The 22,632-nt window shown below is 53.4% G+C and overlaps 8 protein-coding genes across 8 annotated transcripts; 4 read left to right on the forward strand and 4 right to left on the reverse strand.

Annotated features, from left to right (window-relative positions):
* Positions 1-1,024: 1,024 nt before the first annotated feature.
* Positions 1,025-4,814, forward strand: SODALDRAFT_376621 (hypothetical protein; the record flags this gene model as incomplete). The annotated part of the gene is made up of 8 exons (XM_028614830.1): positions 1,025-1,094; positions 1,150-1,259; positions 1,825-1,924; positions 2,081-2,133; positions 2,196-2,274; positions 2,503-2,678; positions 2,730-2,755; positions 2,822-4,814. 8 exons carry the CDS (start codon positions 1,025-1,027, stop codon positions 4,812-4,814), a joined length of 2,607 nt encoding a protein of 868 aa, XP_028468683.1.
* Positions 4,815-5,948: 1,134 nt separating this feature from the next.
* SODALDRAFT_307358 (Ebp2-domain-containing protein) lies at positions 5,949-7,700 on the reverse strand. Its single transcript, XM_028609062.1, has 3 exons — positions 7,430-7,700; positions 6,633-7,347; positions 5,949-6,443 (listed from the first exon to the last, which is right to left on the reverse strand). The coding sequence occupies exons 1-3, from the start codon at positions 7,694-7,696 to the stop codon at positions 6,112-6,114; spliced, it is 1,314 nt and encodes a 437-aa protein (XP_028468684.1). The 5' UTR covers positions 7,697-7,700; the 3' UTR covers positions 5,949-6,111.
* Positions 7,701-9,102: 1,402 nt separating this feature from the next.
* On the reverse strand, positions 9,103-10,165 carry SODALDRAFT_106603 (hypothetical protein). The gene is made up of 2 exons (XM_028606504.1): positions 10,030-10,165; positions 9,103-9,962 (listed from the first exon to the last, which is right to left on the reverse strand). The coding sequence occupies exon 2, from the start codon at positions 9,920-9,922 to the stop codon at positions 9,416-9,418; it is 507 nt and encodes a 168-aa protein (XP_028468685.1). The 5' UTR covers positions 9,923-9,962; positions 10,030-10,165; the 3' UTR covers positions 9,103-9,415.
* On the reverse strand, positions 9,660-10,792 carry SODALDRAFT_106611 (cyanate hydratase). The gene is made up of 4 exons (XM_028606505.1): positions 10,566-10,792; positions 10,030-10,466; positions 9,905-9,962; positions 9,660-9,806 (listed from the first exon to the last, which is right to left on the reverse strand). The coding sequence occupies exons 1-3, from the start codon at positions 10,596-10,598 to the stop codon at positions 9,941-9,943; spliced, it is 492 nt and encodes a 163-aa protein (XP_028468686.1). The 5' UTR covers positions 10,599-10,792; the 3' UTR covers positions 9,660-9,806; positions 9,905-9,940.
* Positions 10,793-10,948: 156 nt separating this feature from the next.
* On the forward strand, positions 10,949-11,314 carry SODALDRAFT_106552 (hypothetical protein). The gene has a single exon (XM_028606503.1). It carries the CDS (start codon positions 11,051-11,053, stop codon positions 11,246-11,248), a length of 198 nt encoding a protein of 65 aa, XP_028468687.1. The 5' UTR covers positions 10,949-11,050; the 3' UTR covers positions 11,249-11,314.
* A 57-nt stretch (positions 11,315-11,371) lies between these two features.
* On the reverse strand, positions 11,372-13,267 carry SODALDRAFT_106631 (hypothetical protein). The gene is made up of 2 exons (XM_028606506.1): positions 12,713-13,267; positions 11,372-12,616 (listed from the first exon to the last, which is right to left on the reverse strand). The coding sequence occupies exons 1-2, from the start codon at positions 12,976-12,978 to the stop codon at positions 11,623-11,625; spliced, it is 1,260 nt and encodes a 419-aa protein (XP_028468688.1). The 5' UTR covers positions 12,979-13,267; the 3' UTR covers positions 11,372-11,622.
* Positions 13,268-14,119: 852 nt separating this feature from the next.
* On the forward strand, positions 14,120-15,515 carry SODALDRAFT_330608 (hypothetical protein). Its single transcript, XM_028611244.1, has 2 exons — positions 14,120-14,331; positions 14,388-15,515. The coding sequence occupies exons 1-2, from the start codon at positions 14,291-14,293 to the stop codon at positions 15,286-15,288; spliced, it is 942 nt and encodes a 313-aa protein (XP_028468689.1). The 5' UTR covers positions 14,120-14,290; the 3' UTR covers positions 15,289-15,515.
* Positions 15,516-15,955: 440 nt separating this feature from the next.
* Positions 15,956-22,217, forward strand: SODALDRAFT_307361 (hypothetical protein; the record flags this gene model as incomplete). The annotated part of the gene is made up of 3 exons (XM_028609063.1): positions 15,956-16,022; positions 16,213-20,039; positions 20,103-22,217. 3 exons carry the CDS (start codon positions 15,956-15,958, stop codon positions 22,215-22,217), a joined length of 6,009 nt encoding a protein of 2,002 aa, XP_028468690.1.
* Positions 22,218-22,632: the final 415 nt, after the last annotated feature.

The raw sequence follows: 22,632 nt of genomic DNA on the forward strand, positions 1-22,632 counted from the left end.
GGAACCAAGGGAGGAAGAGCTGAACTTCCAGGTACTAGGTGGTTGGGAACGGAGTACTCGTGTCAACCCAGTGACGTGCGAAGTTCTGAGACCCAAGGCTTTCTGAGACTCAAGGCTGTGGGAGTCCAAGTTATTGAGCGATGCATGAATCACGAGGTCTACGGGCATTGCCATTGACACAGCGGAATGTTATGAGCAGATTAGCGGTGTACGGATAGGTGGCAGTGGAGATGAGAGATGGCCAGGTTATCAAACCTCAGCGGCAGGACTGAAAAGGGACGTGGTTTGTTTGTTTCGAGTAGGTACATATACGTATTATATGCATGTCTGAGATGCGCAAGACAGATGTCAGAACATAAATAAAGGTACTCGGAATTATGTGTATTCGTCTAAGTGAAGTTCGTGGTACTTCACGGGGATGTCTAACTATTAGGAAAAGGTGGCTATGGGCACCTGACAACAGACACCACCAAGACGGGAGGCACCGATCAACCAACCTTGACGTAATGGGCAAAATCGTTGAAAACGGAAACGCTCGAAGCCGGAGAAAAGGGACACGAATCCCCCAATCATACACGTAGTACGTGGGAGTGTCAGCTTTATTTACTCGACTATCGCGTAATCATACCTACGGAGAGTCCTAATAATAATTAATTTAGCGTCTGGCTACCAAGTTAGCCACTGACGAGGGCTAGGCTAGGGAAAATCCGCCGCGAACCGTGGACTCGCAGCTATTAGCTCGTCCACTTACGGAGCACGTAATTACTTCTCTCCTTTTGTTCGCGACGAGACCAGACCCTTTCGTTCCACAGCTAGCGTGGCCGATTTCTACACGTGTACGGAGTAGAAAAAGGGGTTCAGCACCAAGTACATACCTTGTAGTCCGAGAAATACGGATTGCCGTCTGGGTCGAGCCGGAAAAAGACGAGACCAGCAAGGCAAAGCCGAGAAACGGGCCCGTCTTTGTGGCGTTCCGAAATCATGGGACTTTAAAAACGCATTTCCCTAGCCCTAGCATGGCACAATGGTGTCCAAGGGGAAGCCACTCTTGAACATCAGCCAGCCAACTTCCCAACCTGGAAGGGAAAGACGGGGTAGCTACGTAATATCCAGTTCCGGTGCATCAATCGCCGGACTTGATCACGCCAGACTCATCAACTGATTGCCTACCCCTATGGAGTTCTGGAGGTGAGCAGCCGCGAGACAAGCCGACAGGGAGGGACTCGGATGAACATGGACCGTCGGACCAGAACTCCACGGTGAAGTCTAAAATACCGCGGGGCGGGGGGGCAGAATCCGGATTCTTAGCCGTCCTTCTATCAGGTACCTGTATTATTCCCTGTACCTCATCGTAATATTGCCGACACCGCCCATATGCAATTGCGCATATGTCGACTGCACCCGCGTTGTTTTCGGTATTTATGTATCGGGATGTTATTTCCCAAGCTCCACTCAACAAACTCAAGGTTCGCCCCAGCCATAGCGTGGTCACCGAATTTCGGCGGCAGGGCTAAACAACGTAGGTACCTAGGTACCTATTCACTCGTGACAAAACTAAACCGTATAACCGTTTTAAGCTTCCAGCTCCTTTTAGGTCGGTAAGGTGCCTTAGTTACGGAGTGCCTTGTAATTACTCTCTACGTACGTACCTAAGGTATGGCATCTGCCTTATCCTTTGGTCGATTTCGGCACATTTTCGACTCGTATCATCCGTAGGACCCAGGTCCCTACTACCTTATTTACAAAGTCCGAATTGCGGGAGTACGAAGTACTTCATACATCGCCGTTCGCCAATCCACACACTGACGGGGCTGAACCCACCAGGAGAGACCCTTTTCAGCCCCCAACCTCGAACCAATCCTGGCCCAGACCAAGTCAGGCGCCTACGCATTTCAGGGACTTTGCCCTTTTCTCTCTGTTACCAGTGAACACTGAACGAATTCGAGTACTCCGTTGTTGATCCACCTCGACTTTATTTACAGATACAACCTAAATTTGCATCTTGCGTTCTAATCGGGACTTGCGTAATTCGCACGTTTGTCCTCCTACGGTCTGGGTGAGATTTCAACCGCTGCCTCAGAACATCAGCTCGTGAGCTTGCCGCTCTGTGCCGTGGTCCACGCACGCCCAGAGGTACACTATACCTGATTACCTGATTCACCGATTACCTGAAAATGTGATTACCAACTTACCAGATTCAGATTACCGGTAATACAGTGTACCGCCTGAGGCATTTCGGTTTTAGGCTCGACTCCGCTCTTGGTCCCAGCCTGCGTTGCAGGGCCTGAAACACCACTGTATCAAGCAGCTTTCGTCGACTTCTCAACTTCTCTTTACCATCTTTTTTTTTTCTTTCCGCCTCTCTCATCTCCTTCCCTTTTTCTTTTCCCGTTAGGCCTTCCGAGTACGTACGCATATCCGCTGCTGCTTTCGCTTTTGGGGCTTGGCGGGATACCCCTACTTTCCTCCTACGAATACTTTCCCTCCCTCACCCCCCAAAAGTTGGAGCTCCTCCACTATTTTCCCCCTGTTTTCTGGGCTCGGACACCCGCCGCCACCGCCTCCCCCGTCTGTCGACGACCTCGCCACCACCGCCATCGAACACTCTTTTCACAATACACATATTCTTTACTTTCGACCATTTCCCATCTTCGGCCGACCACATCTTTGCAATTAGTGTACTCTGGTCGACCTCTTTCTTGCATAACATTCCCCCCCCATCTTCATAGACCCAGGGTCATCGCGGCCACTTTGCGTGATCTGCATCGTACCAACCCTTTTTTTCTTCTATTTTCACATTACCTTCGTGTTCGCTACGCAGGAACAGTGATTCTCCAACCATCACACTTCAGCTTCAGCATCTCGATCATCGGGTATCGGATATCCCGACACTGCCCACGATGCGTGAAGTTAACTTCAGCATCCCAAACGTCAACAAGGCGTCGGTGGGCATCACCACCGCCTTGTACGACCGCCGCGCCCTCGATTGCACATCCACCCTGCCCTTGATCAACTCACTCAACCATCTCGCCTATCTCACCACCTCATCCGCCCGCATCCGCGACATTCTAACCGTCGATGGCGGCATCGAACGTCTCGTTACCATCCTCAAGCGCGGCCGAACCAAAGATATGATGGACATGTGGAAATGGAACTTGGCTTTCCAATGCGTCGTCAACATTGGTGTTCGGGGCACCGAGAATGTCCGTACCCGCGTCGTCGAGGCCGACATGGTGCCTGTCATTGCCACCATTCTGGACAACTACCTCAAGGTCATTGAAAAATGCCGCGAAAAGGCCGAAGAAGCCAAAGATAAAGAAAAGGAGAATCGCCATCGGAGCCTCGAGCCTCGCAGTTCCCCCAAGGCTCCCTCTTTCGCCAATCGGCCCAGCCGGTTCGAGCCGGAGCAGAGGACTTTCAGAAGACAAGCCCCGCCTCCGTCCATCGACGTATCGGCACCTTACGCTGGTCCCTCGTCCGCTGCCGCCGTTGATGGTCAAGATGGCGATTTGACTCCTACCCCAATGGCACCTCGTCTCACGCAAGCCGAACGGTTTGGCCTCACCTCTCATCTCCATCAATCCCATACCCATAACCACCATCATCATCACCAGCAACCTCATTTCCCGCACTTTGCCAGGGCTGTCGAGTCGCGCCATTCCGTTGCCTCCGCATCTCGCCCAATGATGCAGCCGCTTACCGCAGCCACTCCGCCGCTGGCTCCGACCGAAGCCGTCGATGCCTTTGGACGACCAGTTCATGACGCTGTTGATCGTCTCGCCTCCATGTTTGGACCTGTCGGTCTGACCTCACAACCGACATCCCCTACCACGCCTCTTCCACCATCCCACGCGCGTTTCCCTTCCATCCATCAGAATATCGTCGCCAGCCCGCCGTCCCGCCGTCGGCCCTCCATCAGGCATCAAAACTCCACGCAAGACTCCGATGACCTGATTGGAGACGACGCGCAGTCGGACGAGTCGCCCGATGCCGAAATATCTGACAGGGCCGACGAGCAGGCGGCTGTGGATATTCAGGATATCACCATGGAAGAAAGCAATGCCATGCTCCCGGGATCCGCCACCATCGAGCTCTCTCCTCCCACCGTTTCCGAGACCCAGGACACTGGCGCCTTCAACATCACCCACCGTGTCGGATCCGTTGATCTCACCATCCCCAACAACACCGCTCCCCCTCCCGTTCCCCAAATGGGGTTCTCACCCAACCGTCCCACCATGATGCCTCCCACCCAACCATCCATGCCGAATGCCTCCGTCCCCCGCTATCTTCTCGACCGCCACTTTGTCCCGAATGCCCAGATCATCGCATGCATGCCGCGTGAAGAGGACGTCTTGATGTCCCTCCAACTTCTTGCCTACGTCTCCAAATATTGCGGCCTGCGATCTTATTTCCAAAACAGCCATCTGGTTCCCAGGCTCAAGATTGGCAAGCAGCTGCGCTACCTGGACGGCGACGAATCAGTCCTCGACGAGCCAGACGAGGAAAAGATGGAAGAAGAGTTCCTCCTGCCAAACGACTTCAACATCTTCCCCTTGGTCGAGAAGTTCACCGTGCGACATCACAGCCCGGATATGCAGTACTGGGCAGGCGTCGTCATGAGGAACCTGTGCCGCAAGGACGACACCAGAGGCGGTATCCGCCAGTGTGCCTACTATAAGTGTGGGAAGTGGGAAGAATACACACGCCAGTTCGCCAAGTGCCGGCGCTGTCGGCGTACCAAGTACTGCAGCAAAGAGTGCCAGAAGAGTGCGTGGGCTTTCCACCGCCACTGGTGCGTGGCCGCATCTCCATGATGCCATGGACCGCATTCCACAACGCATTATAAGGCGATCGTCGTTCGCAACAGCGCGTAATGTTCGATTTTCCCAACCTCCCATCTCTCGCTCGGCTAGCGTTGCATTGGACAGCAGAAGCGTTTTTCATCTGTACGGCGTCCTCGATACCACGGTTTTTCATTTTACTTTCTCTCGGCATTAGCAATGCACGATGCTTGGTTGCTTGGTTGGTTGCTTCCCTTTGCACCGGATTCTCTCATGGACAGCACATTACCTCGGTTGGGTTTTCCGTCTTTTTTCTTTGGCTTCTTTTCGTCGACGGTGATTTTCAGTGCCTCAAGACGGTACTCGAGCACCTCTATGGCGGGACTACTCAACTACATCCCGACTGGACTGTCTATATAATAAGACATCCAATGTCGATGCTCGTGGTCCCTGGTTTCCAAGATCCGACACACTGGCATCGCTTTGCCTCGTCGACACCAAAGACGGGTGTTCGTGGCGACGAACGACGGTCAATAATATCGGTGCTTTCCCCCATTTAGCCTCTCCTTTTTTGTTCGAGAGGAAGACCATTTCACGTCATGGCTGAGCATTCTCTCGCATTCTCACAACATCAGCGACTCGAGACGAACTTTGCACTCTTCAAGCGGTTGGGATGGAATGGTGGATAGGTGCTTAAGTTAGGACGTGCCTTTGAAGAAGGCTTCGTGGGGCGGCTGGCGAGAGGAAGAGGCGATATGTGCACGTGTTAGTCGGGACATTGGTTCGCTGCATCGCCCCTATATCCCAAAGGGGCCTGGTTAGGACGTGGCTAGGACTTGGCGAAACGTCGATACAGGATGCTGGGGTTGATGCTTCCAGCACAGCTTTCGGTCAAGCCTTCTTAGACTTGAATGATGTACGTATTGTTATGATGTGATCAGGTATAATGCCAGGCTTTCCATGACTTGGGGGGACCCATGCTGTGAGAGGGCTAGTTTTTGCCACACCTTCCATCGCCCCATGCTACCATTGCCATAGTCATATGCGAGCTCATTGAGCAAGATAGAGTGTTATTTTCATACTTTTGACTTGACCAGGTCTCGAGGACAGTAGTAAGACAAATGGCAAAGGTCGCAGTCCGCAATAGCCTCCTCCCTACGACGGGAAACGACAAGCTCTACGAATGAACAGGGAGAAAGAGAAGACGGACCGCAGGCACTAAGATAAACGGACAGACGAACAGACCCGGGGTATTTATTCCTCGTTGGATACTCTCTTCTTGTCTCATACATGACCACCGGCATAAGGCATTTCCCCCCCTTTCCGTTGTTTATTTACTCGCCATAGCCTTCCTACGATTCTTCCCTGGCCGATTGGCCGTCGGTTTCGTCTTGCTGACGCCGCCCCAGGCGACACTCTTCATCTTCTTGGGGTTGAAGCCGCTTAGGTCGCCGGAGCTGACGGCGTCGTTGGACTTGGAATTGCGCTTCTTGCCGCCGAAGCCGTACTTCTCGTCCTTCTTCTGCCGCTTCCGGTTCGGTTCCATCCGGCCACGCCCGGAACCGGATTTGGGGTTGTAGCCCTTTAGCTCCTTGTCGACGGCGACGTCGAAGATGTCGCCCTCGTGGGTGTCGAGGTTGGAGGTGCCGTTTTCTTGCCGTTCTGTCGAGAGTGGGGAGGAAATTAGTCAAGGATACGAAGAACGAGGGTTCAGGAGACAGCAAGTAGTTTGGGGCATTTGAACGAAAAAAAAAAAAAGAGGGGCGCAGGTACAGCTAGGGGTCCAAGTGAGAGGAGACGGGGGCAACACTAAAAAGCAGGAACGTGAGAAGAAAAGAGAGCGTAACGTACTCTTCTTGAGCAAGTCGATCTTTTCGAGAGTGTCGCGCTTGGCCTTCTGCCGCTCCTGGAGCTTGGCAACCTGAACCTGCTTGCCGAACTTCTTGAGGTCGCGGAGCTTGCGCGCCTCCGCAGCGGCCTTTTTGGCCGTTGCCTCCTCGACGAGTTTGGCGCGGACCTTCTCCATCTGGCCGTCGTCCTTGACCATTTCGGCGAAGTAGTCCCCTGGCCGGGTGAAGGGGACCTTTTCGCGGATGAGGAGCGAGCGCCCGCGGCGCGCGGCGTCGAGGGACTGGGAGAGGAAGGCGAGCTCGCGCTTCAGGTCGTCGCCTACGTCGGGAACGGCCTCGGCGGTGGGCTTTTCGGATACGAGGGATTGGTGGGTCGCGAAGGGAACGGAGGCGGAGGTGTTGATGGCGATGCGGGCGAGGGAGGCGTTGAGGGCGGCTTTGTTGTTGATGGTGAGCTTGGTGTGGGGGACTATGTCTTCGCGCTCGTCACCTTCGAGGTCGGAAAGGGGAATGGCTTCGTCTTCCTCATCGTCGTCCTCCTCGTCTTCGTCGTCTTCGTCGTCTTCGGCCTCTTCGGCCTCTCGTGCCTTGCGTTTCCGCGATGACGGTGCTAGTCCTTTAGGGGGGTCGTTTTTCGGCCGCACAATCTTCTCTTCCATCTCGATGTCGGATTCCGAATCGCTATCCGTGTCATTGAGCGCTTCAATATCCACACGCTAGAGAATGAGGAGAGGAGAGCTGTTAGCCGCTTAGGGAACTGAGAAGAACGGTCTTCCGCGCCGGGAATTGACTTCTTACCCTGCTGTCCTCTTCGCTTTCGCCTTCACTGTCATCCTCGCTTCCTTCGTCGTCAGACCGAGCTAGAGCTGCACCGCCTTCCTCTTCGTCAACCTTGGAAGCATCATCTTCGTCCTCCACTTCATCATCGTCGACTGGTTGGACGCCCTGGTTCTTCTTGTTCTCCTTTTCCCGCCTCTTCTGCTTGAGCTGACGTTTTAGTTTTTTCTCTCGAGGGTCTTTCCCCTTCTCGGCCGCCAATGCTAGCTTCAATGCACTCCGGCCCATTGTGTTCTTCGGTTTTGGTTGGTTTAGGGGTTGTCGAAGTTGTTTGTTCGCAACACATAAAACATCGACTACGAGTACTGAAGACCTTCGTGGTGGGGACCTAGCCAGGAAAATTCAAGTCGTTCTGGGATGAACTTTTTCTGCCATTGACCCGCCTTAATGGGAAGGCGGTGTGAAATGTCTCTGATAACAATCTAAAACATCGATTGTTCTATCCAATATGCGTATATAGGGGTTTCCGTTGAGTTGCACACCTAGGTCCCTTCCGAACTCTCTCATCCACGCTTCCGTCCCTCATCTGCAACGTCCTGATCCAAAGTGAGACCATGGATTTGATGTTCCCTGGCATTTAAATCATACTGGGAATGCTACCCATACTTGGTAATTCTACGTTACAGCTACATAGGTAGGCTCTCCACACGAGCAGTTATCATCTGGCGGCTCACTGCAAAGGGGTAGTTAGTTCATTGGAACTGAACTTCGAAGTGATGCTGCTCTTGTCCGAACGATCCCATGGCTACCAACACCACGACCAAGAGACATTAACACTGAAAGTCACGTGTATATTTTTACATGGAGGGATGTGTGTGTGTCGAATATCAGAAAAACAACTTATTGGCTTCGTGAGAAACTGATGGAGAATATACTTGCCCAAGACATAGAAGCGGCACACTATCGTTCAAGCGGAAGCAGAGAGCGGAAGAGGAGTATTGACTTGATGGACATTTATTGAGAATTCTATACTAATGATTCCCAACCTTTAAATAGCCCATCATCCGAGCAGTGGTTCCGACCATCCATAGTTCAGTCTGGCCGATGATCCCCAAGTTGATCTGCTGCAAGAGTTCGCCAGTGATGTTTCCTGTTCAAAATAGAAACACAGGAGACCGCCTGATTTCTTGTCTGCTTTGCCACCGGAAAAGTGTTCCGGAACGGTGGCGAGGCTAGAGTTGTGTCCGCCGGTTTAAGTAAACGAGTATACTGTTGATGGAATGAAACGAATGTCGATCGAGTATTTGTTGACAGTTGTATCAAAGAGTAGCCTGTCGGGCTGCCATCATGTCCGCGCCTGACAGGAGTGACAGCGGTCTCATGGGACCCCGTGCCCCGATGGAGTCGAAGAAGGTTGCTTGAAGGTTCGGGTGGCGATGGCTTCTCGAGGACTTTCGGGGTATAGGGCGGACCTTATTATGAAGGGTGTTTACATGATAGTGCAACCGGAGTCGCCGCCACCGTTCTTGCTGGACTGGGTCTTCTTGGACTGAGGAGCAGGCATTTTGATGGGTTGTAAAGGGGTTTAGACCTTGGGGTTCTTGTGAAGAGGCGGGTTGGGATTTGGAAGGATGATTGTTTGTTGAGCTTGTTGGTGGTAGTGAGATGGGAAGGAAAAGGTCATCTGGACGGGAGGTGAAGGGCACTTTATGCTCAAACTGGGACAATGATTTCAAGATCTTCGACACCAAAAAAAGGCAATATTGGAATGGAAGGAAGGGGCAGCTTCGAGGCTCGCCTCAGATTCTGCTGTGATTGGATAGAGGACACGCACAATGGGACGGGGGCGTGTCGTAGCAGAGGCACTGATCCGGCCATCATACGTGCTATTGTCTCCCAGCATGATAACCTTGATATTGTCGTCTCTCGAGGAACCATTGAGGCCGGTTGTGGGTCGCGGGGCGACAAGCATCTGGCGGCATCGCATCAAACCTTGTCCTTGTACAGCTACCCTTCTCGAACATATCTGGTGGCCAATTCTTTGAGACATGTCAAAGATGAGACATAAACGGAGAAAAAAGAAATCCGGAGATATGGTAGTGTGTTGGGTGTGTCCAAGGTGTTGGAGATGGTGATGGCTAGCGTTAAGGGGGGTACCCGTCTTTGTATTGTTCTCCTGATCTTAGCATTGTTCCGCACCGCCCTTGATCCGCCCCTATTCGGCCATGGTGCCCCCACAGCCCAGAGCATTGGACTCAAAAGGATATTCGCACGATAAGACCGAGGTGATATCAAAGATTCCTTCTGCGTATATTCTGGCCTGGAGGGGAAATCCATGCCCAACTTCCTTTGGTCCCATAAAATTATGTATGTCTCCCTTGGGTGACCAGGTGTGTTGCTGTGGCTCGTGAACTCCATACAAAAAATGGTGGATATACGCAGGGCAAAGCAGACCTGGCTACTAGAAGCTATTATCATAATGGTCATATAACGTACCCTCGTGGCCTTCATCATGGTCGAAGTGTGGACTGTCTAGAACCGAGTGAAAGGAAGCCTGAAGGGCAGAATTAGCCTCGTTGGGGCAATGGAGATAGGGAGGGAGATTTGGGGACTGAACGAACCATTTGCCTTTCAGGGTGATAACCACCCAAGGGTTCCCCGTTTCATCTACCTCCTTGTCGACATATGTCCGGAATGCGATGGCGCTCATGATACCGTCGCCAAACTTCTCATTCAAGACAGCCTTGAATGCATAGCCGTAGTTCTGGACAATCTCATAGAGGCGGTAGATGAGGGGTTCGACGGGGGGCATGGGTCCTGCGCGGCCCCGGTCGGGAAAGCGCATCAGGGGGGCCAGGCTCTCCTCAGTCAAATCCAGTAGATGGGAGAGCGTGACGACGTCGTCCGCGGACGCCTGGACCTGGCCGTAAAACATGCCTGCCACGGCAACCTCGCTTATGCCTAGGGCCTTGGCCATGTCCTCGAACGACACTCCTTTGATGGCCTTGGCCCGGAATAGATGTTGGCTCACCTCGGGCAGGCGATCGGCCATGGACGACTGGTCGTGGAGTTAGGTGGCAGTTTAGCAAGAGTGGGGGAGGAGATATGAGGAAGATGGATGTTGAGAAAACAAGGGAGAGAACAATGTCCAACTCACATCCAAGGTGGCAAGTCCTCCGTCTGTTGTCATGATGAGTTGCTGAATCCTGACAATCCTGACTGTTATTTTCCTTTTCTCCTTGACCAATTACAGTGAATGGAGATGCATAGTTGCACTCAGGTTATGCTGTTGGTGAGAAGTTGAAAGCCAAGTGGCGTGGCAGATGACCCAGGTGTCAGATATTGGCCTCTCGAGGGCGTTGGGCCGCGTATCGTAAGCGTGGGCATTTCACGAAGTGCATACTGAGTACATATATGTATGCGAAGGTCTGACCTCATTGCACCGGCAATATAAACGTCACTTCCCCGGGTTCAGATAAGGTACGAACTACAGGTGGTGTGGAATCTGGGGTCAGGTACGTATAAACGGAATACTGCTTTGTTGTTGGTTAGCAAGGACAGGAGACAGGAGCCGGCGGAGCCCGTGGGGTTACGTACTGTATATGAGTTTGTAAGTGTCTAAGCTATCTGACTGCAGTCGTGATGTTGCAGGTCGAGCATATGCATGTATCACTCAGTTGTTGTCTCCCTCCCGTCGTGATGAACACAGTACGTACGTTATGTATACTTTGTACGTACGTCGTAGTAGCCCCGTGCGGGGCATACCAATGGTTCGTCAGTATTGCGGTCATCGGTCATCACTACCAAAGGTATACCATGTACGGATTTCTCCACGCATAGGTCCATCGTTTTCAACTTCGGATTAAAAGCAGGAAGTCGCAGTTCCCTCATTTTGGTTCGCTGCTACTTCGTACTTCCAGCAAAAGAAGACAAATAGAATGGAGTCTAGGTATATCAGGTATCGTGGTCGGTACGGATAGGTATACGTACAGAGCAATCCGCAATGGTCTGAAGTGGATCGGGTTGCCTGTTTCTCCCAGGATGCGACTCGCCAGCGCACCGAGTGGGTAATTGCCTGTTAAACGTCTGCCACCGAAGACACGGATGTCTATCGCTGCAGCCTCCCCTAGCCGATGACGCTTTTGGAGATTGGCCCCCATCTGTTTGGCCCCCATTCCGTCGTCCCAGCCAAGGTAAACCATCAAGCAGAAGCATCATGCAGACCTCCTGCAGCCCGGACGGCCCGACGCTGAAGAGTTTACCTCCCGCCCCTCCATTTCCGGGCATGGTTGGCTTGGAAGAGTTGCGTTCTGCAGCGTCGGCCAACCCATCGCCTTCCACACTCTCTCGGCCCCTTGGACGTCGTCGACGTTGATCATGTCGACTCCCTCCTTGATGAGTACGCCCCAGATATGGTTCCGCACACTGATAGGCCACGATGGCAGCCCCCAATACCGTATTCTGAGGCCGTGCCTGTGCGCTTCAGCTACTTGCCTCCTCAGCATATCTAGCTGGCTTCGCGATAAGCTGCCTAACCATACCCAGCCGATGGCTTCACTGAACGATTGGCTCGCGTAGTACGAGTTGCAGACGCCGAAACTGGAGCCCTCTAGCTCGTCGATGGGCGCATCGAAGAAGTAGTCGCGGTACGTAGAGTTCTGCATCAGCAATCCAAAGTCGGTCTCGCCTGTGCCAACCACGGTAACTGGGCCGTACCGGACATGCCCGTCCGTGGTGGAGCTGAGCCAACCCCGTCGTCGCAACGGCTCGAGTTGCCGGACCACTACCGGCCATGTGTGTTCTGGCCTCGTCTTTAGATCCACCAGGAGGACCAAGGTCTGTGACGGGTTCATATCAAACACTCCGCGGGCCGTCGTGTTCAGCCCATTGTCCAACGCGCTGTTCTTCTCCTCGAGAAGCTTGACCAGAGGATCAATGTACATGCGGGTAAAGGTGTTACTTTCGCGCAGCTCCCATATCCTGTGGCCAATATAGAGTTCCTCCTGCCCCAGGTGCCACACATCGGCTTCGATACTAACACAACCCGCTCGCAGAGCGGTGAAGACTGGCTCTTGTCTCCAGTAGTCGTTATGGGAATGACACGGGATTGGTATGACATCCTCATTATAGAGGTAGACGTACACGGTGCTGTGTCTGAGAAGCCTCCGGAATAGTAGAACTCCGGTCCCCAGCATGCAGAAGAATAGCCTACAACCCGTTCTCTCACGGTAAGTTTGATGCCAACCTCACCATATAGGAACTATGGACAGGGTCCGCGAGGGTTAGTTGAGAAACTTCACTTACACCAGCACCACGCAAGCAAAGCAACTTGGGAAGAACCGTGGCCTCCGAGGCTTCCGCGGCAGTGCGCTGAAGCCTGGGTCGGTGAAAATCAGGCGATCGATTTCAGCCTCTTCGACATCTATGGCTTTTGAGACGAGGGGCTCGTATATCTTCACGTCGCCCGGCCTGCCGTTGCCATCGTTGATATGCTCAGGGGGTTGGCGATACCAAGGAGGGAATCTAAGAGAGCGCTGCACCGGCTGAAAAAAAGCCGCCAAGGGTGGCATGCTGGGCAGACTCAAACCACGAAGATAGGGTCCGAAGGACTTGTGTCGGGCTGAGCCGAATCCCACCACATATTCGAGGCCCGCGAGGCCCGTAGAACGCCGATAGCGAACCCGGAGAGGAAGTCGAGGAGAAAGATTCTGCGAGGAACAGTACTGCGCTCGCAAACGAGGAGCAGACAACGTCCAAAGTGAAAAGGCTACCCATCCATATACATCGCTCGACCCAAGATGTGAAGATGGAATAGTGGGGGGTACGGGAAATATCTACATTAATAAAGCAAAATATCACCATACCATCTATCAAACGGATAGTCCTCGTCCTCCTGCTTAACTATTCGCACGAGGCAGCTTCTGTCCAATGTACAATATCACAATGGAAGCGCAACCTCAACTCGCGAATCGGTGCAACACGTGGTACTGTGATAGGGGGGATCAGGGTCGGGTTGAGTTGTGCCGTTGGCCGACATGCAGGCCGTGTTTTGCTGTCTAAATGCTTCTTGGACTCGACCATTCCAGGGTTCCCCGGTCGTTCCGGGGGAGCGAGAAGGCGAAGATCCAGGACCCAGCACAGCTCAGTCTGGCCTTTCACAGCCCCTCTTTCTCGATGGTCGATATACTGATGTAAGTTTTCCTGCTTCCCGTACTTCCCGGACCCCCTTTGCTGCCTCATCTACACGAGGCCGCTTTAGTGGTACAAATTTACCATACGCCATCTGTGACCGGTTCTCTCTAGTGATATCGGAGTAGGATGCGAGGGTCCATGTGATTTGCGGCCCATGATATCGTACGTAATTCATGGCCATAATGTGCGAGTCAGAGACCATGGTCGTGCACGAGTACGTTTGATAGGCAGCCGGATTTCGGGTGATAATTATCTTGCAGCATGTGGGTGCACGACGAAAAGCCTCTGGCCAGCAGATCAAAATCGTCGTCACCTCCTAACTTCGTGAAACCAGATCCCATCACAGGACAGGGTACGTACCGTCAAGTGAGATAAATGACCGTTGTGGAGTATTAACATACTCCGAAGTTCACGCGAGCAAGCGCATGGACCACCACCCATTTTCGACCTCGAATTCTCAATCTCACCGCCTTTGACCTAGAATTTTTGCCCCACTATCATGATCATTATCCTGATGCTCCATATCGGTGCTTGTTAGACTAAAATTGAACCTCTGCTCTCCGATTTGAAATTTGCAGACCTTTTTGTCCTTTTGTCTTTTCTTTCTTTTTATTTTCATTTTATTATATTTTTGGCAGGCGCGGTCACGGAGGACGTAGTACCCGTGTCGGCTCTCGAATTGCTTACACCATGCCACACAAACATACAAGAAGAGACCATGATCCATCAGCGTTTGTGCTTCCTCTATTCCTTGTCGCATAAGCATTCATTAACACACGGCCTCTAGATTCGATTTGCCTCCATCCCAGATCGCGAAACCTTTGCCTGTCAACCGTAGCCGCAAACATGAAGATGCCAGTGCAAAGACCTCGTCTGCGACAGGCCCCAAGAAGCGCAAGGCTCGTCGCGACCCCGACGATGCTCCGCGTGCCTTTAAGCGCCTAATGTCCTTCGCCCAGGGCAAGAAGCCCAGATCTGGTCTAGATGACGGCTCTACCCCATCGAAGAAACGCGCAAAGGCGACACCCTCAACGGCCGGCCCTACCGGCTCTACAAACCCCCAGATGCCAACCATCCGCCCCGGAGAGAAGTTGTCCGACTTCGCGGCTCGAGTTGATGCCGCCCTTCCGCTTTCCGGGCTCGTGACCAAAACCGTCAAGGACGGCAAAGATCCCCTGGGTCTCAAAGTGCGCCGCACCAAGAAGGAGAGGAAGATGCACAAGCTCTACGAACAATGGCGGGAGGAAGACAAGCGAATCAAGGAAAAGCGCGAGGAGGCCCTGGAGGAGGAAGCCGAACGCCAGCTGGACCAGGACTTGGCTAACGGGACCCTGACCACCGAGTGGCCGACGCATTACGACGACGCGACAGAGGAAGGAGGCAAAAAGAAAAAGAAGAAGAAGAAAGGCAAAGCCAATGCGCCCGACGAGGAGGACTTGTGGGAGCAGCTGCAGAGGAAGGCGAAGGAAGCGAAGCCGAGTCTCCATGACGTCGCGAAAGCTCCGCCCACCTTGCCCAAGAACATCCGTGCAGTTTTTAAAGTCCGCGGTGCCGCTGTCGACGTCGAGAACGTCCCCAAGGCTTCTGGCAGCTTGAGGAGGCGCGAGGAGTTGCAGACCATCCGCACTGAAGTGGTGGAATCTTATCGGAAGGCGAGAGACGAGAAGCGGGCCCGGACTGTATTGTGATCAAAATATTCAAAGAATATAGGAGGCCGTACTTGTTGCACGGTATTAAGACCATCTTACGGACTCGTGCTGTGGGAATCTCCTACGTGGCTACATGGTATGATTGGAGCTTCGGGGGTGTCCTCCGTACTGCTGGACCGGATTCAGTGGCATATCGAACAGGAATCGAAGCGACAAGTTACGAAGCCAGCACCCGCTCAAAATCAAAGTATTTTGCGAACAACATATCATGTATGAAAAATTGAAGATCAAGTGTGCAAAAGCATATTCAATACTGGTTCGTACTTGTCCGGACCTGTAGATGGACCCTGCGGATACCTTTCGTCAGTTTTTGCATGCCGTTTCCGTACGAGGGTACTTCGTTGGGTACCTTAAAGTAAACTGCGGTTATCCGATTAATCATCAGTTCTCTTATCGCGATTGTGCGCCCCATTCTTTTCTACTTTACACTACCTTACCTTACCGTACCTTTTATTGAAATATTGGTACGTACCTTCAACCCTCGACTTTTGCCAAGCCCTCCCCGAAAACACTTCACTCCAACCAAAGCGACGTCGCGTTTCTTGCTTAATGTCATCGGTTCGATTCACCATCATTACGCAGCTCCCTATATTTGATTTTCCCTTGCAAAACAACCAGTATGCGGGCAAGGTAGAAGCTCTGTATCATGTCTATAAGCCTGGAAGGATTGATTAGCTATCTTATTCGTGACATTTCTTGCCACGGCGAGCTAGGTGAGTTGATCTCCATACTTGGACCATCTGAGGCTTCGAGCTTCACCCCTGGAAGACGCCCTGGTACTACCTTAGTCAAGATAGTACCTTTACTGCCAGTCTTTATATTCATGCATCGCGAATTTTTATCTTTATTTCTTTCTTCTATTTCTCTTTTTTGATCATTCGACAGGCTAACACACGGTCTCAGGTTGCTCCGTTTCGTATGTGTTGACCAAGGTCCGGAGCCTCAGCCATGACGGTCAGGACCCGGACAAGGCCGTCATAATAACCGTTGAGGATGTAGCCAGCGGTCCCGAGCACTCCTTATGTTCAGCTGTTTGGGATTGGCTCAGGGTGCGAGATGATATCTCTGTCGGCCCCGAGCGACGATGGAATCACCTCACCCTTGCCGAAATTCTTGCACTACCCGAGAATGTATCCTCCTCCTCGGCAGAGTCTGCTACCGCTAATCCCGGTCCTGATCTGGCATTCTCCAGTTTGCCCGGTCATCAGGGGCAGCACGGTAATCAAAGCGAAGGTTCCGACCCCAGCACGCCCCAAGAAACAGAAACACCAAAGCGCCCGAGACTGTACGCCAGCGAAGCGCGAATGTGGGACTCTATTGCCGGCCACCCCGCTGATTTCAAGCGCATATCCAAGTTTGAATGGGCGGCTCTGGTGGGCATCGCCAGCACTAAGCACGAGGGAATTCTGCAGAGTGATCTATGCCGACTTGTGGGCCAGGACAAGAGGTCACTCCCCAAGAGAACCGATGCTCTTGCTCAAAAGGGCTACATCCTGAAGCGCACGACGCTCGTCAGGGGCATCAAGACGAGCAAGTTATGGCTCCGCCGCTTTGCACCGAAGCTGCCCCCTGATCCAACCAAGGTTGTCGACGGCGAAGCCGTTAGCACCCGTTTAGTTTTCGGACCTATCACGCACGACATGAACCCCGTCTCTTGGTGCGGCCGCTGGACAGGAAAATCCATTGACACTCACGCGTTTGCGAGGACGAGCATAGAGGTTATCAAGGAGTGGAAAGTCATCCGCTACCAGGATTTGCGGCGGAAGCTCGGAATCGAGGGCCTCCCATGGCAGATGAAGTATCAGGCCAAGCTGTGTCGCTGGATGGTGCGGAGAGGCATCGTTCAGTTTGTCGCCGCCACACTCGGAGACAGGCTTTTCAAGGATTGCCTGAAGTATGTACGCGATTTTACCCCAGAAGATTGGGAGATTTACCTCAGAACCGGCAAAAAAACGGCTCAAGTCATGCCCGGAGGCGAGGCACCCGATCCATACCAGCGGCAAATCGCAGCCATGTCTCGTGCGGGCGGAACAAGTTCATCAAATTCCGGGGGCCGGGGTAAAACTAGACGAGGACAGGGTGCCATCGCTCCCAAAGACGCTTGGAGTCCCGAGAAACCCCTTTTAGTTGCCATGATGGACGTGATCCGGGGCAAAGGGGTCAAAGGGGTGGCAAACCGGATGATTAGCGAGGGCACCATCGGACCGCCATTTTGTCGGTTTACATCAGCTATCACGACCACGCTTGCTTCACCTTCCCTGCAACCTCCGCATCTTGCCCATTTTCAAGTGGCCAGCCGGCTTGAGCGAGTGGAAAAAGCGATGATCTATTTCTACTCCATGCCACATCTTACAAAGTCAGGAAGCATCCTTTCCATTGCTGCTGCCACTGACCAGGCCCAGCCGGAGCAGGCATTGGCGACACCTGCCGCAGGCGATGACGCTATATCGAACGATGCTGGCCGGAATTCGGAGGAGCACTTTCGGCCGCTCCTCCAAACGGAATTGATCGAAGACGCACTCAGTCTGACGGCAATATCCCTGGACGCCGGGATCAAGCGCCCTCGGGAATACACAAGACGAGAGGCTCATACTATCAGGATCATGAAGGATGCGATTGCACGGGTAGATGGAGCCCAGGGCGTTGTATCTGACGGTAATCAAGAGGAAAATGAAGCACAGCCGGCAGTCACGGGTGATGCGAGTGAGGCGCAACCTCTTGTGGTCTTGGAACGTGGCGAAGAGCAAGAAGAGCGCAATCATGATAAACGACGCCCCAAGACGCTCATTGTTACGTTCAAGATCAACTCTGCACGGCTTTCATATATTCTTGAGCCTTCACGCATCCCTCCTTCTGGGAACGCAACTGCTGTTGATGAGGCTAACGGCCCAGAGGTGACTGCACAAGAGAGAGATGAGACAGTCGGCCAACAGAAAAACGCCACAGTAGAAACCCCTGGTTCAGCGCCACAAAACATCGACACGGAGGAGGTGACTGTCGCGACCGAAAACTCACAAGAAGCTTCGTCCCCTTTACCCCCTATCCCGGCACCCGCCCGGCGAGGACGTCCAAGAAAAGCGGACAGCAAAGGCAAAGCAGAAGCAAAAGCCAGCAATAAGAAAGGAGCCAAGCCTGGCGTGTTCAAGTGTGAAAAATGCGGAGGAGTCTGGAAGAACGACAATGGTCTGAAGTATCACTTGGAGAAATCCTCCTCGACCTGCAACTCGTCTTATGTTCCACCACCCCCGAAGACGTCGCGACGAAGAAGGCCAAGTCCTTCTCCACCTCCACCTCCACCTCCACCGCCTCCCAATGCTTCCGAGATGCCCCTGGCTGAACTTACTCCGAGACGACCTGTTCGAGCAGCTGCAAAGAGAGCCGCTCTGGATACTACTGAAGCGTCTGTTAAGACGACCAAGCAGCTCACGAGGGTACCACACAGCGTCCACGACGCGCCTTTGATCGCAAGGGTGACACACCGTCGATATGCCGAGGTCACTAAAGCCAAAACGTCGTCCGTTATTGGCAAGGATGGCCCCGGAATTTCAGACGAACCTGCCAAGCAAGAAGGGCCAGAACCCTCACTTGAAATTGAGTGTTCCGCCGGCGGGCTGATCTCTTCGTCGACTGCATTGGCCAAGGACGTATTGCTGGGGCAGAGGCGGCCACTGCTGAAGTCTGTACGGGCAGATTTGCGCGGAGACATATCGCGGGACACCGATTTTACGCACAGGCGACATTTGACTCCCAATGAAGCGGACTTGACTTCAGTGACTGGAGCTCCTCAGCCTTCTACACCTGTGCCCAAGACGACAGATAGTGCATGGTCGTTTTCCCAACCCGAAGACTTGCAGCCGAGGCCGGAGCTCTATGCTGAACAACCGAGTTATATCTCTGTCCCTGGTTTCGAGATGTCGCAACCTTATGAGCAGATGGATACACATGGCTATCGCCGGAATTCCCAACCCCACTGTGTGGCCGAGATCGTCTTGTATCTGATATATGCAAACCAAGGCGTGTTTCCCGGAGGTCGCTCCATTTGGGTTGCCATACTCTCTATCTGGGAAACAGCCTTCCCCGACAAGCCGCACCCAAGTTATAGCAGCTCGCAACTCGTCGTCTCCAGACTTGTCGAGCGGAAGCAAATCACCAGAGTCACTCACGCTTTTCGGGACTCGAAAGGCATGTTCAAATACTGCTACGTTCTTTTGACGCCCGGCATTGACCCCCTTTCACCTCCTGCTGTCGCAATCAAAGAGCGGATCATCGCTCAATACCCACAAACCTATGTCCCGCCAGGTTTCGTTCCCTTGTCTGGGATGCCGGACGGCGACAACTTCTACGACGACCTGGACGATAAACATGCGCGGCCCGGCCGGCAGAGAACTACGAGAGACATTGAAGTCCTGGATGCTCCGTTCTACGCCAAAAGAAGAGTTGCCAAGAGGAAGCCAGGCGTTGTGGGACCTGAGGTCATGTCCCCGAGCAAACGGCCAAGACAAGAGACTCCTAATACACCTAGAGAGCAAGACAGGCGACGTGACGTCTTTAGGGTGCTTGTAGGGGAGCCTAAATACGGGGCAAACCAAAAGCCTTCATTACCACGACAGGAAACGACGAACACGTTCTTGAAGCTCACGTTTCTGGAACCTAATCAGTTTTTGGGGGACGGAGGACCAGAGGAATCCTCGTCGGAAGGGGAAGAGAGTGACCTGGGAGATGGGCTCCAGGTCTCTCCCCCGATACCGTCACTTCCTTCTCCTTCTCTTCCGTCCTCGTCTGACACCCCCCAGAAGAATCACAATCACGAGGAGTCGCAGGCGTCTAGTATGCCAGTCTTTGCCGCAATACACGCCATCCAGGGCAAATCGGGACGGTGGCCGCGGCCGTCCCTGAAGTTCTATGAACGTATCGAGAGCTTGACCACTAAGGGCTGGATGCCTGGCCCACAGTGGTTTCTCAAAAGCCGTCTACCGAAGAGCTTGGCGGATATCGCTCCCTTCCGCCATCGCCCTGTAGATGGAGATCTTTATGCTGCCGACGTCGCCTTCGAAAATCAGGTGAAGGCTTGTAGAAGGTGGGAGCACAGTCCGGACACCAAGCGTCTCATTATGCTCGGGACTATCGCGCCAGAGTACTTCTTTATCAATCATGAAATGCAGCGGCCAGTCGAGTGGCAACCCCAAGCTCTCGAATGGCACCCTGAAAACCACCTGAACCTGGAGGATGACACCGCCGAGCGTCATCGTGTCCCGTCAGTCGACAAGAGACGTCCTGGACCCAAGATTAACAGGAAACCCCCGAAGCGGCGCAGGTTGGACTCGACGGGCTCGCAGTCTCCCCCGCCGAGCGACCTCGTACCACAGATTGACCTGACGACGAGGAAGTTGATGTCTTGGAAACGGAGTCTGCCCACCGAGGCTGATGTTCTCTTGTCCGATCAGGTGCTTGATGGGGAGGACGACGTTTTGCTCCTCGCAGCTTTCGTCGCAACGAGGACGCTGCTCGGCGGTGCCGACAAGTACATCGAATGGGGATTGTTGATGAAGCTGTTCCCCCAAAAGTCTCTTGCTTTCTTGCGCAAGTTCTGGAGCAAAGCACGTAAGGATCGACCGGCCTCGCTTCGTCAGATCACCGAGCGCTTCCAGAGACGTTTCATCCCAGCCTACGAAAGGGGCGAAATAGCTCCCATCAACTTCGACGACTACGAGGATTATGACTGGGCCAGCCTGATCCGTTGGACGGCCGCCCTCGTTGATGACACCATTTCGCTCCCCCCGACTCGGGAGGAGCTGATTCGGTACTATTCCCTCGATTCTACCATGGCGGACCCCAACGACTGGCAAGAAGAGTATTACAGTGCCACGTCGTCCCTTTTCAGCAGGCTGGAGGCGTTGACCTCAAAGCCGGCCGTCATGTGCGTCGACGAACCACAAAAAGCAGGGCCGGAATGCGATGACGAATTGGTCCGCGCGAAGTCCTGGGTGCGTGCCCTCTGCTACACACCAGTGGGCCGGGCAGACGAAACGAGAGACAAGATGGCCGGAGTCACGGACCGAGGCGAGGAATACAACAACAGCCTCCTCGAAAGAGCCGTAGCCGCGCTGCAATATCAGAGCATCATCACGCGCACGAAGAAAAGCAAGAGCGAGCACCGTCCATACCGGCTGACCGAGGTGTATCTTCCCAGATTGCTGAAGATGAGCAACGTGCAGAAGTTCATGGAAGCGGCCAACTTCAAAGCCAAGCTGGACGCCAAGTTTCGTCGGAACGAAAATGTACGAATCCCGTACGTTCTGAAAGACGGCGAGGTCATGGCCATGATCAACCTCCAAGCCCACGGGCGTGTGATCATCACCCCCGTCGACGTACCTCACATCCCCCTCGGGTTCAAGCCCGGCGTGTACGAGAGCCGCAAGTTCCCCAAATCATTCTACAACTTCGGCCTCGAGATCAGCCCGGCCGCTACGTACCTCTATGACGAAGACCTCGCCCCCCTCCGGGAGGCCGAAGTGAACCACCCACCCCTGAAGAACCGCGACGGAGCCATCCCCATTTGGTGCGACTTCCTCGAGCACATGAAGTGGGAGCGCTGGGCGCAGGTCCTCGGTGCCGTCACTTTCGCGGTCGCTATGCGCGGCCCGCTGGACATTGGCGGCGCGGTATTTGCGCTGCGACCATATCTTGAGGAGTTCGAGGTTCAAATGGCCCTTGACTGGGGGTTGCAGCATGAGGTATTTGAGAGGACGGGGTCCGGCAGCTATACGGCGGCCGAGTGGTGGTGGCTTGTCGTTGGCAGGCAGGTTGAGATGGCCAGGAAGGGCGGGATTAGCAAGGAGGTCGACGAGCAGGAGAGTGAAGAGAGCGAGTTGGATGATAGTGAGATTGAGAGCGGGGGAGGGGAGTGATGACAGGCGACGGGAGAGAGAATGGCCGACGGGGCACAGAGTGGTCTACAGTATGGGCTTGTGAGACAGGTTAATGGACGGAGGACCCCTCAATAGTTCGACAGTCAGTTGGATGTGGCGCTTGTTGGATAAGATACCCTGGCGCTCTTTGTAAACACTGGGGGGTTGAAGTTTTATTCATCTAGGACTTGACATCCTAACTGAGCGTGAGCGCACATAGCGAGCCACCTATGGACACCGTGGTTCACCGACGAGTTTGTTTTCTCTACATAGAGAGCGAATGTGTCAAGTTGATGACTGGGTATTGAATCGTTAATGCTTCGCCATGAACTCCGATAACCCAAAACAACTGAAAACGAGCAAGAGTGAACAAACAGTCTAACTGGATTCTCCATCATTCCCTCCGTAAAATGTG

This window comes from Sodiomyces alkalinus (assembly GCF_003711515.1).
Source record: "Sodiomyces alkalinus F11 unplaced genomic scaffold SODALscaffold_2, whole genome shotgun sequence".
Lineage (NCBI taxonomy): Eukaryota > Fungi > Ascomycota > Sordariomycetes > Glomerellales > Plectosphaerellaceae > Sodiomyces > Sodiomyces alkalinus.

Coding starts and splice junctions, on each gene's coding strand:
- SODALDRAFT_106552 (XM_028606503.1), top strand. CDS start 11,051: ATGTTGCAGGTCGAGCATATGCATGTATCACTCAGTTGTTGTCTCCCT.
- SODALDRAFT_106603 (XM_028606504.1), bottom strand. CDS start 9,922: ATGATGAAGGCCACGAGGGTACGTTATATGACCATTATGATAATAGCT.
- SODALDRAFT_106611 (XM_028606505.1), bottom strand. CDS start 10,598: ATGACAACAGACGGAGGACTTGCCACCTTGGAT. Junction 10,467..10,565: donor GAGGACTTGCCACCTTGGAT/GTGAGTTGGACA, acceptor CTCCACGACCAG/TCGTCCATGGCCGATCGCCT. Junction 9,963..10,029: donor ATCACCCTGAAAGGCAAATG/GTTCGTTCAGTC, acceptor TCTGCCCTTCAG/GCTTCCTTTCACTCGGTTCT.
- SODALDRAFT_307358 (XM_028609062.1), bottom strand. CDS start 7,696: ATGGGCCGGAGTGCATTGAAGCTAGCATTGGCGGCCGAGAAGGGGAAA. Junction 7,348..7,429: donor AAAGCGAAGAGGACAGCAGG/GTAAGAAGTCAA, acceptor CTCATTCTCTAG/CGTGTGGATATTGAAGCGCT. Junction 6,444..6,632: donor GATCGACTTGCTCAAGAAGA/GTACGTTACGCT, acceptor CACTCTCGACAG/AACGGCAAGAAAACGGCACC.
- SODALDRAFT_106631 (XM_028606506.1), bottom strand. CDS start 12,978: ATGCCACCCTTGGCGGCTTTTTTTCAGCCGGTGCAGCGCTCTCTTAGA. Junction 12,617..12,712: donor TTTGCTTGCGTGGTGCTGGT/GTAAGTGAAGTT, acceptor AACGGGTTGTAG/GCTATTCTTCTGCATGCTGG.
- SODALDRAFT_330608 (XM_028611244.1), top strand. CDS start 14,291: ATGCCACACAAACATACAAGAAGAGACCATGATCCATCAGC. Junction 14,332..14,387: donor AGAGACCATGATCCATCAGC/GTTTGTGCTTCC, acceptor CACGGCCTCTAG/ATTCGATTTGCCTCCATCCC.